Source organism: Emydura macquarii, unplaced genomic scaffold (genome assembly GCF_026122565.2).
Source record: "Emydura macquarii macquarii isolate MOO-44397 ecotype Brisbane River unplaced genomic scaffold, CSIRO-AGI_Emac_v2 contig_1790, whole genome shotgun sequence".
In the NCBI taxonomy this organism is placed as follows: domain Eukaryota; kingdom Metazoa; phylum Chordata; order Testudines; family Chelidae; genus Emydura; species Emydura macquarii.
The window spans coordinates 7,574,441-7,587,716 of record NW_027131927.1 but is presented as its reverse complement, the minus strand read 5'-3'; the positions used below and the strand labels follow the sequence as shown (position 1 = coordinate 7,587,716).

Below are 13,276 nucleotides of genomic sequence, written 5' to 3'. Positions count from 1 at the left end.
TTGTGGGGTGCCTACTGCAGTGTGCCCCGACTGAAGACAAGTTGAGGGAGGCTAGGCTAAGTTGATATGGATATGTCTAATGGAGATCTGAGAGTTATATTGGTACAATGTCCCTTGCAATCCTCATAGATGACAGATGACCTAGGGGGAGGCCAAAAACTTGGTACATGGACAAGATACCATTAGACGTTAAAGAGACCAATTAGCATGACAGCCAGGCATACAATCATGAGTTTTGGAAGAAGGCTATAAAAGTCACTGAGCCCTACTAAGGAAGTAGCAGAAGCAGCTAGTTATTTAATAAATATTTTGAAAGGGCAATTTACTTATATGCTGCATCCTTTCCCTGCCATTTGTTGTATACCGTAAACTCGTCAAGGCAGGGACGATCTTCTTTTAGGTTTGTAAAGCATCTAGCACATTGCAGTCTCTCCCAGAAATAAATACCACCACCACGACATTTGAGCTGGTCCTGGAGTTAGGTCCCAGATGTGTTCAGTGGCTTCATTGTAATCCAGAGTGATCGATTGTCCATAACCCATTCACTGCACAGTTTAGTAGGTTTGACTGTCTGCTCAGGACTGGAGTAGCAGACATGTACTGACCACTTATGCTGACCATGATTATAATGTATCGGTAGGGCTGGGGGTGGGAGGGAAGGAAGAGGGGGCGGCAGCATTGGAGCACAGCACCTCATTTGCTCGAGCCAGTAGCATTAATCCTTTACTTCCATGAGCACTGATTTCACACTAAAAAAAAATAATTTAAAAGCTGAAGAGAAAACAATCAGGGGAACTTAAAGAATCCAAAAATAAAGTTTTATTTTGTGGAAGAAAGCAGAAGTTTTATCTTTAAAACTCCCAGTTTTTATGCAGTGAAGTAACTCTTGCAGGATATACTTAGAAACCTGCTCCTCAATAAAGATTTATACAAAAAAAACCAATCAGTAAAATGCCTATGGCCAAATTTTCAAAGACTGTGGCCAAAGTTGGCCCTGAACATTTTACCCTTGATCCTGCAATCAGATCTGCATGGAGAGACTCTTGTGCTTGTATAGAGTCCCACTAACTTTGATGGCAAGAGGGTTCATCCATGTGGATCTGTATGTTGGATCAAGGACTAAGTTTGTTCACTCATCCCCGGGGTAGAACCTGGATTTGCTCATGCAGGAGAGGTAAATACAAAAATACCCCTTTGGGCCCAATTACCTGCTTGAGCATGTACATATTTTGGCCCCATTTCAAAATATTTAAGCACATGCTTAAGCCCATCTCTACTCAGGAAAGCACATACATGCTTTGAGAATGTGCATAAATCTCACTGAAGTCAGTGGGATTTAATCACATGCCTAATGACAAGAAAGTGCTTTGCTGAGATGAGGCCTTACTGAATGCAGCTTTGGTGACAACCTGGCCTCTAATTAATAAATCCAGTACTTTAATAAAACCATTAATGTTCTTGCCAGCTCTAAAGGAACAGAGTGCAAAAATCATGTTTACAGAATAGTATAAATGTTTATTTTTCTTTGTGATTTAGCTGACTTTTTACAATATAGAAAAGTGTATTTTTTAATAGGTCTAGTAAATATAAATTTAATCTTTCTACTGTCAGGTGTAAACAGGACTAGAAAAATGAACCTTTGTCCCCATCCCAGATTTGTTTAAAATAACTGGATTAATCTGACTGTAAATCTTATTCAGCAGTTTGATGCAAATGGCTAAGGAAGTACAAAAATGATTTGTTACCTCCTAGACGGGGGAGGGGAGGGAACAAGCTTAATATTTGAGAAAGCTTGTTCAAAACAAATAGAACTAAGAGAATTTGATTGCACCTTCAAAATCTTTACAAGCATTGCCATCATACATAATCTACAACTGTAATCCAAAATTTCACAAACATTTTCTCCACACTGTATATAAATACACATTACAAAAGGTGCAACTGAGAATAGGACACAGAATATATACAAAATTAACATGGATTTAGTTCTAGACAAAAAAAGGTGTATTGCAATCTGTTTGAAAAATAACTTGATTAGGTATTACTTTATCCACTTACACTAATTTACATTTATACACATTTTACTGAACATACTATATTGAGTCACTAAAAATAAGATGAATGGCTGAACTATCTACATTTAAAGTTACTGCACTGACATTTTAGAAATCCAGATCCTAATTATTAAAAAAATTACTATTTAATGAATGATGGATTCCCTTTTCGCAGGTGGTATATGTGGATTTGCTACATATACACAGACATGTTAGAAAATATATATACATAGCTACACGTGGAGAGACTATAAAATCTTTTATGGAAAAAAAGTATTCATTTTGTTCTGATAATTACAGAGAGGATTAAGATACCTAACTAAATGCCTGTGAATTTAAACATGGTTATTTCCTTTAATTAAATTCAGAGCTACTTAAACTGTTTTAACAGTTTGTAAATGTGCTACCCTACCAAAACTGTGATTTGGGATTGTTTGTAGTAAATACTGAAAAAAGTTCCCATCCTTCTGTGCACACCTCTATTTGACCTGATTTGATTCTGTCCCCCACACAAAAAAAGCTCAAGTGTATCTGGTTTTGATAGTGACCTTGAATCCATACCAGTGTACCTGCATGTCATGGCTCAAACTGCAATCCTAAATAACATTTATAAAAAAATAAACCAAAAGCTTCACAAAGATTAGAGAAGTGATATCAAAAAGGCCACTGCTGTACATGGAATCTGATCTTCACATGTTCTCTGATTAAATTGGATGCAGCTTGTTTGAAATCCATCCCACATGAAAACTGTGATAACAGGAAAACACAAGGGTTGAATTCCCTCTCACCCAGTATCTCAGTTTCTATGTAAGTGTACAGAACAATAATCTCATTTTCTGACATTTTAAGGGCTCCATCCTACAAGGTGCTAAGGACTGAAAACGCTCTCTGGCTTCAATGAGAAGCTAGGATGCTCAGGGCCTTGCAGGTCTGAGTCCTAGATTCACAACAGCATCTTCCTTCTTGATGTTTATCTAATGATACAAATTGGATGGACAGCTTGCTTTTACAGCATTGCTTTTAATTCTTTCTGAATGTATAGCCCATCATCTGTCCTTCAACTTCCATTTTAGACTATCCAATCCATTATTGAAAATTCTGTCATCATTAAAAGAAAAATTGAAATACCTTTCATTTTAAAAGTTGTGCCCTGAAGTCCAGATTCAGCAAAGTTTTTAAGAACATATGCAATGCTAAACACGTGATCCAACCCAAAAAGGCAACTGCCCACGTGCTTAACATTACTTGTGCTTAAGAACCTTACTGAATCGGGTTTTTAATGCTGATTCGTTACCTTCCAGAGTTGTACAGTGATGTTCTTTTTATCTAATTTGGTAGACTGTTAGTAATGTGAAGAAGACGCTCGTTTCTATACATTTCCTTTCAGAATTAATTCTTCCACAGATATACGGATACTGTTTTTTAGGTCTATTACCAAAAATATTTTCTGCCAGTGTCTGTTGTCTTCCATATGGACAAAGGGATGCAATTCTATACATTGTAAATAATATATATTATAATAATTTATAAAGGCTCTCCGGACAATTCTCTTAGAGAAAGAGGGAGGGAGAAAACATCTAACTCTTAGCAAACCCAAGAAAGTTAAAAGCTGTACAACAGGAAGAAAAATTCACCTTCAGGCATCGTCATAAGTAGAAGAGAATTTAGCTAAAATTTAAAAGAATCTACTCCTAATTATAAAAGATTTTCTTGTTTCAGTATTATGCAAGTCAATGTAAAACAAGCACCAAATTAACAATAAAATAGTATTAAATCCTCTGCTGTGAACCAAAGTGTCCCTGTGCCTTAAGTGTGACGTTCAGTCCGATTTACCCTGGCTCATGGGAAGAGTCAACAGTTCATGGCACAGGGGTCACTTTTGGACTTTCCTGCTGAGTTAATGACTCTCATCAAACAACGTCCAAATTCCTCCAGGATCATGCGCTCTGCTGCTGCTTTTGACTTGCCCAGCTTTTCAGCCTGCTCGGCCTGCGCAAGCAGGCAGTCACAAGTCGCATCAGCCACCTCCTTGGTTACAAAGGTAAATGGCAGTCTGAAAAGGAAATATAAACCTTAACTGTTGTCACCGGTAAACTACATCATCAGTCAGCTATATGCAAAACTCTCACTGAAGCACTGAAAATTCAGAAGCTGAAGGAAACCTTCTGGAGAGGCTCTGTAGCTATACCAGCATATACTTGGATATCTTGTCAAACAAGGAAAATTTTGCTTACCTCTCAATTTTTCTAGTACTAAGATCCATGAATCCAATTAACTAACTTTAGGGTTATGCCCTTTCAAACGGAGGTAGAGCACATTCAAAGTTTCAATCAGGACTGACGTGACCAGGATCAATCTGCTCCACAGTTTCTGGGTTACATCTGAGGTTGCCCTTAACGGAAAACACCAAACAAGCCCTACAGCTCAGCAGGAAGATCACTCCTCAGAGGCAACGCTGACAGTCTGTGGCTGCCTCCAGCTCTGTATGTTTTGAGAATGCCATGAAGACAGACAGAATACATAATTTTCCACATCCCTTTTAGCTATAGGGAAATTGTACGAATTAACTGATTTAACGTTAGAATTTCACCTGTTTTGATAGCTCCATACTAAAAACTGCATTGAAGGAATATTAAAGTTACATAGTTAAACAAGCAGAAGTGTGGCAAATTTGAGCTTACTCATGTAAATTTAACTCTGTCCACTTCTGTGTATGCATTTTGGTATAGGATTTTCGTTACTATTTCTCAACTGCTACAATGTAACACAAAACAATGTTTCTATACTATATACATAATATCTGCAGTATCTTGTAATTGTTTTTTAAATGTTATTTTACTTACACTAATTTCAATGTCATAATGATCCAATATATTTTGATTGACAGACTTGTTATATAACTTCTCTTCTCCGTAAGGTACGTATTTTAATAATTTAGGCAGCAGCCATGCACTACATATCCTTTCAACCAACAGCATTTAAATGCATTCAGGGTATGAGATAATTAACTATGAAGCTGACTCAACTGCAAATTTAGATGGCTTATATATTCCAGAAAGTTTTCACTATTACTCAGGAGAGTGTCTTCATATGCATTTGTACAGCACCTAGCACAAAAGGACTCCAATTATGATGGAGGCCTTTGAATGCCATGGTAATACAAATATTAAATAACATTAGCCACCACAACCGAAAGACTGAATACAAATGTCAAAGACTGCAATAATTTTAGCTTGCTGGGATCCATCTAGCAGAGCACCAAGATACCTGTATCATGAAAATAGTGTTAAAGCCAAGTCAAGAGAATGGAATGTGTTAACTTACTTCCCTCCTCCACTAGTCAGAGCTGGTGTTGGCCTAGTTAACAGGTCTGAGATTTGTGAGGATAACTTTGTCTTTGCAGCTGTCTGTTGCTGGACTCTTACTTCTGCTGCATCTGCTAAGTGCATCAGTGTTTTTCGTTCTGGGCTTTCTTCAAAGTTTTTACAGCCTATACATTTGCATATTGAGGAACACATGATTTTTGCCTACAAAGAACAAAAGAAAGAGTGGTTGGCCTAAAATATTATTTTATTCTCAACTGCTGACTCAAACTTAGTATGCATCAGAGAAATTATAAATATCTGGAAAATATATAGTTTTACAAGTTCCAGGCTTTTACAATCTGTATTTTACAGTGTAAAGCTAGCTATTGTGCAACAATAAAATATGACTTTGTGAACCACAGTAACAGTGTGACTTTGTCCCCCTGTAGGACAAATTCAAATTAGAAGTAAGGTACTCATTCTTATCAGTGAGGGTGATTAACTAATGAAACAAACTACCAAGAGAAGTTTTGGATTCTCCATTTCTTGAAATTTCAGATCAAGACTGGAAGCCTTTATGAAAGGTATGCTTTAGCCAAACACAAGTTATCTGGCTTTATTTAATGGTCTGTATTATACTGGAGGTCAGACTACATGATCTAATGGTCCCTTCTGGCCTAAAAATAAGTAAGTAAATAAATAAATAAATAAAATCTATGAGTCTCTATGGAATTTAATCTCAAGAATTAGACCACGTACAGAAGTTTATGAGTTCGTTACTGCCTCTGAGTTAAAGAACTTGGTCATTTGCTAATGCAGTAGAAGCTCATGCTTTTAGATTCAGAGGACCCAAGTTCAGTCCTTGCATATAACAACACCCCTAGATGGGTTGTAACTGCTTGATGGTGCCACAAACTGACAAGGAGATTGTACACCAGATTTCTACAGAAGACATCGCTCTCCGGACAAAAGCATGAATTTGCCCTCTGATACAAAGTCATAACTGCTACGTATTTTAGAAAACCAGTGTCTATACAGGGATATGAGAGAAGCAATTGATTCTGCAAAACGCAAAGCTGTGTGTGTCTAAGTATTGGAAGGCAGGGTTAAACCCTGAATATTTAAGGAGAGTTTCACTTGCTATACTGCAAAGAAACCTTGAAGTACAGGATCTAAAGCTCCTGTTTTGTTAGAAGAGAGATAGCAATTGTGGAAGATCAAATATAAGCTTTACCATGTACGGTAAAAGCCAAAAAGTAGTTCTCTACCTCTAGTAAGTAGCATATGACTACAAAAGGCAAGTTTTGGGAAATATTCAAATGTTGTGAAATTAGTCAAATTATTCAATGAATAACATTTGACCAGCCCTAGCAGAAGAAGATAGTTAAAGGTTTTAATTACAGACAGTGCAATGGGCAAGAGTTACATTCAGAAAGGAGAAAAGCCAATGTATTTCTTCAAGACAAGAAAACGCATCTTACCTCATAGCATTCACAATAGTTTTTAAGACACCCCGACCGTTTGCAGTTGCAGCCTTTGCTGTGCCGTCGGTCTGATTCCCCTTCCTTTCCTTTCCCTATTTTGGGCTTGAAGGCTTCTGGATTTCTGTCCAGGCAGGCCTATCAATGCAGATCCAAAAGATGGGTCTCAGTACATTCAGGGAGTAAGATCTAGAGCAGTGTTTCTCAACTTTTTTGATACCAGGGACTGGCTTCCTATACTGTGTCAGAGAGATCTCAGGGACTGGTGCCAGTCCATGGACTGGTCATTGAGAAACACTGATCTAGAGGACCAGTACAATAAATACAAGCCCAAGACTATGCTGGAGTGAGTCACATTCTCCTCCCAACCCAACAGGAAAAGGTGGCTACTTTCATCCCAGCTACCGAGAGGTGTAAAACAAGAGGCAAACTGTCCAGTTTAAATAGCAACGTTGAGTACACTGAAACAGATACATTGTGACATGCTTTTCCATTTTGTGAACTTTAAAGAAGAGAAACAAAAAACCCCTTACCTTTATTGCTTTTTGCCTATCATTTTCATGGTCCAGATTGTTATAACAATTGGTACAGTTGCAGTTATTGCAGAATTCACCATTTGCAAAACAATCACAATACCTGAAACAGGAGATCCAGAAAGGATTTACAAACATGGTATGCAGATATCACACTAGCTTTAGCAGTAGCTGCAACAAACTTTTCTATTATAGTAATGCCTAAAAGCCCCAGTTGAGATTGGGACCCAACTGGGCCAAGTACTGTACAGACATAAATGAGACAATCTCTGGCCCAGAGCGCATACAATATAAGACCTCAAACAAAGGTATGTGACAGGAGCATAATCTACTAATAATATGGTCATGAATCGGCACTGCTCTGTTAGTGGCAAATTGTGTTGGTTTTGCTTGCTTGTTTGGTTTTTTTTTAATGGGGGGGGGGGGGAATGGCAGGAATGGAGGGTGGAGTAAAAGTAAGGGAGTAGGAAAAGGATGGAAGAGGGGCAGTGACAGCACATCATCTGACTAGTCATGAGCAACAACCAGGGTATTGCAGGCTTTGTGGCATAGGTGAGTCTAAAGAAGGGATTTGAAGGAATATGGCTGTATGGATTATAACAGGGATTTTTCCAATGCATTGAGGTGGGAGGAAAAAATCACAAAGGTGCTTAAGGCAGGATAGGGTGACCAGATACCCCGATTTTATAGGGACAGTCCTGATATTTGGGGCTGTGTCTTATATAGGCGCCTATTACCCTTCACCCCATCCTGATTTTTCACACTTACTAGGTGGTCACCCTAAGGGAGGAACTGATTGGTGGCTGTGTATCTTAAGTACTTCTATGGATTCAATGACTGTAGTGTCTGAACACCTCACAAACTTTACCACACCACTCGGAGGTAGGGAAGATCTATATTCCCCCCATCTTTAAAATGGGGATCTGAGGCACACAGGGAATAAGGCCAGATTTTGAAAGATATTTGATATCAGTTGAAATTGACTGATAAATAAATTGAAATCCATGGGAGTTAGGTACCTAACCCGCCTCACAGGTGTATTGTGAGGACTACTTCATGTGGAAGCAGGGGAAAGTTCTCCTAGTGCAAGTGGCAGCTTGACCACTTTACGTTAGTGGTTTATATCGCACTGCACTAGTGGCTGGCCATACCTGGAGCAAATAACGAGGTGGACAAGGCGTGAGTTAATTTCTGTACAGCACTCTGAAGATGGCATGTGTTATATAAATGCAAAGTATCATCATCAATCTTTTCTCCGTTTTAGATTCACAGAACATTTGGGAACCAGACAGCTGCTATCCAGGAGGAAACCTCATGTCTAGCAACATTTGGTGCTCTATAAATAACAATCATGCAGGCTGTGAGATGTTTGAAGGAAAACTAAACATACATGATTAGTTCTGATCTAGTGTGCTGAAGAATTTCTAAGCTCAAAAGTATGTGCATATCCACATTATGAACATGACATGCATTACATTAAAAATAACCTTAAATTGACAAGTCTCAGACAGATTTCCTAACTTGGACTAAGGTGGCTGTTATATCAGCTTTTCCAGCAGTAACACAACCACTATGAACGCCCTCTTCATCATCCCAGAATTAGGGAGCCACAAAGTAATTCTAGTACCTCCTCCTGACATTGCACCTATGTGGGAAAGTGAGACATCATCCCAACTGAACGTCAGCACATAATCACACCAGATACTGATGCAGGCATTGGAGTGGAATGGTAGGACATCAACAGGATGTCGGAAGCCTCAGAATCCCATTGGTAAGAGTTTCTTTTTTCACTGAATGACATTTTAAGGCTTCGTCTACAACAGATGATTTTGCTTAAAGCCTCCCATGGTTAGAAACACACACAGATATAACTCCACTAGTGGTAGCAATGGCGGGAGCCCTCGTGCAGATTGGGCTCATGTGGTCACTGGTACCTCTGTCATCTGGTTGAAATGCCAGTGGGCAATCTACCCCAGCACTCCCATGGTGCTATCACCAGTGAAACCACAAGGGTCAGAAACTAAGAAAATTGCTAGGGCAGACACAGCCTAAAGAAGCTAGTGCAGCGTCTCCCAACTGGTGTGCCGTCAGGCCCGAACAGGTGTGCCATGGAATTTTTTGAAAAAGTATGCATGAGAACAAGGGGGATGGAAGCCACCTTCTGATTGGCTGTCTGCCTCACTGCTGAACCTCCTCCAGGGGCACAGCAACCAATCAGAGTTCAATCTCCTTCTCTTCCCTCCTCCCCTCCTGTGCGAACAATGGGTTGGCTCCTCTGCCCCTCCACTCCCCTCCCGCAGCCGCTGGCTGGGAGTGGAGAGAAGAGGTCTCTGGAGCTTGAGGTGTGCTGCAGCAGAGAAAAGGTTGGGAACCACTGAGCTAGTATGTCTCATTAAGTATTATATGCACTTACGCCAAGGTGATTTATGGATGGATTGAGAGCCGTTAGAACTCACACTTTGGAGTTACTTTAATCTTTCTATTTAATTTTGGCAATATACTAAAATATTGTTAAAGAGAAAACAACTAAACCAAAATACACTTACAATTTCAAACACAGCGATTTTGTACAATTGCATGGCTTCCTGGGGCGGTTTGCAGACTCGGATGGCATTATTCTGTAAAAGAAACATTTCATTATTGGCGTCTCTCCTTTTTAGGTTTGGGTTAGCTGTGAATCATGGAATGCTGATCCACTGAAATCGCATAAGCCTCCATGGGAACCGTATCTTGATTTGGAGCAAGGTTTGTGATACTGTTGTAAATCTAACCAAACCCAGTACTATACAAGAGACATAAATTCAAACTATGCCTCTTTCTTCATCCGAGTTATGTCTGAGTTAAGACTGATAATGAAATGACAAAGTGACTGTCCTAGGCAAGCAGACAGAGATCTGAACAAGGGGCAAGCAGTGTATGAACCCTGCCATTTAGTTTAACATAAAAAGTATTCTGTGTCAGATCAGCCTTAACCACCAATGAGAGCTAGGATTTTTCAGTGATCGTATCTGGCCAGCTATATTCTGAGCATAAGTGGCGACCCCTGATCCTGGTGTACTCCCAAAAGCTGAAATAAGACATGGGTTCAGGATTAGCTCAGACCATTTTTTTTTTTTGGTTTAGTTTGTATTTTTTAAATCACATGTACTTCCAAATGTACTTCCAGAAAAAGGCAGGCTCAGCACAACCAGGTAAAATTTCTAAACTTGCAAGGGAATGGGGTGGTGGGAGGCATAACACTTTGAAAAGTTTCCACTTTCAGTGCGTTACCTTGAAACTAAGCCAAGATTTTATTTTTTATTAAAAAAGGAGCCTGAAGTTAAGTTCCCTAATTCATATTCAGGCACCTAGGTAAATGGCTGGGTTTTCACAAGTACTAAGTACCCAGCTGCTCCAATCAACTTCAAGGGAAAGGCCATGACCAGGGGTCCTATGTGCTACCGCAATACCTAAAATTAACAACGGGCCAGCTCTCTGTTCAAACTCCTACTATGGGATTTAAAAGAAGATACAAGATTTGACTTTGACAGAGTTTAGTGAGGGTAAAAGGTGCTTGATTGACAGCCACAGAAACAGATGTTCTTTATTTTGCCACAGAACAAGAACAGCACAGACAGCAGCCTCCCCACCCCACCCTGCTAATTTTTCCTTAAAAACTCTTCAGACAAGTATAGTCTGTCCCCTTTAAATACATCATCATACTCTCCTTCTGGAAGATGTTGTGACAAGCTTTTAAAAAGTATTTCAAAATACTCACCCATTGAATGGTAGCCTTGCTTGGGTCTGGATACTAGATGTCCCAGTAAAACCAGTGTTGCTTGCTATCGATACATATGATGACTGCTGTAGCTAACAAAACACAGAGTAAATGTATGTTCTGAAGTTTCAATAATTTTATACCACAAGATGTGTAGTACACTGTTTTTAGTAAGCATTTATGAAAATGCTATATATATATATATATATATATATATATATATATATCATGTACTGTCCTAATCCAACTTTGTGAATGGTTTGCAAGTTTCACAAACTCACAAGACCGTAAATCGTTTAAGGGACACTATATTCAGCAGAAATGTCCTACTCTATTTTACTTTACATTTTTGTCCATTTCATCTTAGAACCTTTGGGCTGCATTATTTTAAGCTGCTTACATTATGTAGTAACTTTCAGTCTGAAGGATGCTAAAATGCTTTACAAATAGCTTGTATATCAGCTATCTGCCAAGTGAAAGCTTGGAGTTATATAAACGGTTCTAACCCTTTTAATCAGATCCATTTTCTTTCTTTACAGAGTGGATCTTGGTGCCTGATCACTGCTACAAGGCATGAATCAGAGCAAACAGTTACCCCACTTAATAAAACAACCTGCAAAGTCATAATCCATTCAGAATCAACTTTAACAAGAATAAGACACCATGGCTTATTTGCACTCCCTTTGACTGTGGTACTGTTAAGCGTTTATCTGCATGCTTCCTTGTTCCATGCCACGACCAGTTAGGTGCAAGAAATATAAGCAGCAAGGCCCATGGACCCAGGACCCTGGACCTTTTCCTAGGAAGCACGCACTTCAGGAGCATTCCTCACACATAGCTCATCAGAATCCCCCCCGTGGCTAAGCTTTGTATTTTTTTTTTTTTTTACTCACTGCTTTCTCTGTGTACATTTATTTTTCTGCACTGGGCCAGATTTTCAAGGGAGCTCAGCAGCCAGCAGTTCCCTTTGAGAACAACAGGAGCTGTTTGGGGGCTGAGCACTTCTGAAAATCTGGCCACTTCATTCAGATGCCAAACACAGGAGGAGCTCTTTTTAAAATATCTGGCCCCAACTGCTGGTGCTGGCCACTTCAGAAAATCTGGCCTATTGTCTTACTTCCATTGCTTCTTTGTGCCAAGAACAAGATCCTATTTGATTCTATGTAATTTATGTAATACTGTGTTATTCCAGATCTTTTTTACCTACAAAATGCTAGACCACTGCAGGCAGAACTGTATAACAAGGTCTCTACTAACTGTTCACAGCATGTAAGCAAAAATCCCTGTACATGTTGCTGACCTTTTCAATCTTAAATCATGGATTTAATTCCCATTCCTTTTCATTCTGCTTCTTGACCAGATTTTGGCAAAGGGCAAGTCAAAGCCCGAAACTGAAGGAAGGGCTCAAGAACGTTAACACAAATGTAAGATGCCTTCTGCAATTACTTGTGTCATTTCATCATTTAGCCCCATGCTAACCCCATACCTGAGTAACGTATTGAGCTGGAAGAACTGCATAGCCTACATTTCCTGTGCCCGGGGCTGGTGCCAGTACCGTGCCCGGTGGGAGGCTAGTGAGGTTTGGCTGTATCTGTGGCAGAGGAGTAGCGGGCATAATAAGTCTCTGTTGTGGCTGACTAGTAGTGACTATCTGTGAAGTTGGGTTGATTGGTTTGGGCACCACCTGGAAAGAGAAGAAACCTTAGGACATCATCAGCATACCGTTCTTTATCCACTGCAGAAAACTACACTGGAATTCAAATAAAATCATTCTGAGACACAAATCTGTGCAGAACAGTTTAAATCATCATGCTTTACCTCCAGAGCCAGAATTTTGACATCTGTTTGCCAGCTGAACAGAGACAAGAATATAGATTTCACATTAAACCCACCTGTTTGACAGTCTGAGCTGGTACTATTGGGACAGACATCCGCACTGGGGTTGCATTCACCACCACTGGCTTAGCTGATTGAAAGAAACAATATCACATATCACACTGCATGTGCACATTTAGAGTCTCTAAAATTTAATCCTGAAGCATTTATCACTTCCATTTACACAGAATAAAAAGTTACCTTTCTGTGTAACATGGTGGGGTTTATTGCCTTTTTTTATGTATTTTGGTTATGCTAGTAGCATTTTATT

At 39.4% G+C, this 13,276-nt stretch overlaps 1 protein-coding gene across 5 annotated transcripts in view; it reads right to left on the bottom strand.

Annotated features, from left to right (window-relative positions):
* Positions 1-801: 801 nt before the first annotated feature.
* Positions 802-13,276, bottom strand: part of LIN54 (lin-54 DREAM MuvB core complex component) — a 55,720-nt gene continuing 43,245 nt past the window's right edge. For 4 of the 5 annotated variants that reach the window (XM_067556839.1, XM_067556841.1, XM_067556840.1 and 1 more), the window contains 8 exons: positions 13,023-13,096; positions 12,617-12,814; positions 11,131-11,222; positions 9,920-9,991; positions 7,374-7,476; positions 6,841-6,978; positions 5,379-5,581; positions 802-4,107 (listed from right to left, as the gene is read on the bottom strand). In XM_067556839.1, coding sequence (XP_067412940.1) covers positions 3,906-4,107; positions 5,379-5,581; positions 6,841-6,978; positions 7,374-7,476; positions 9,920-9,991; positions 11,131-11,222; positions 12,617-12,814; positions 13,023-13,096 — 1,082 coding nt within the window. In that variant the 3' untranslated portion in view covers positions 802-3,905. The remainder of the gene's footprint in view (positions 4,108-5,378; positions 5,582-6,840; positions 6,979-7,373; positions 7,477-9,919; positions 9,992-11,130; positions 11,223-12,616; positions 12,815-13,022; positions 13,097-13,276) is intronic. The other variant, XM_067556842.1, reaches the window with a different exon arrangement.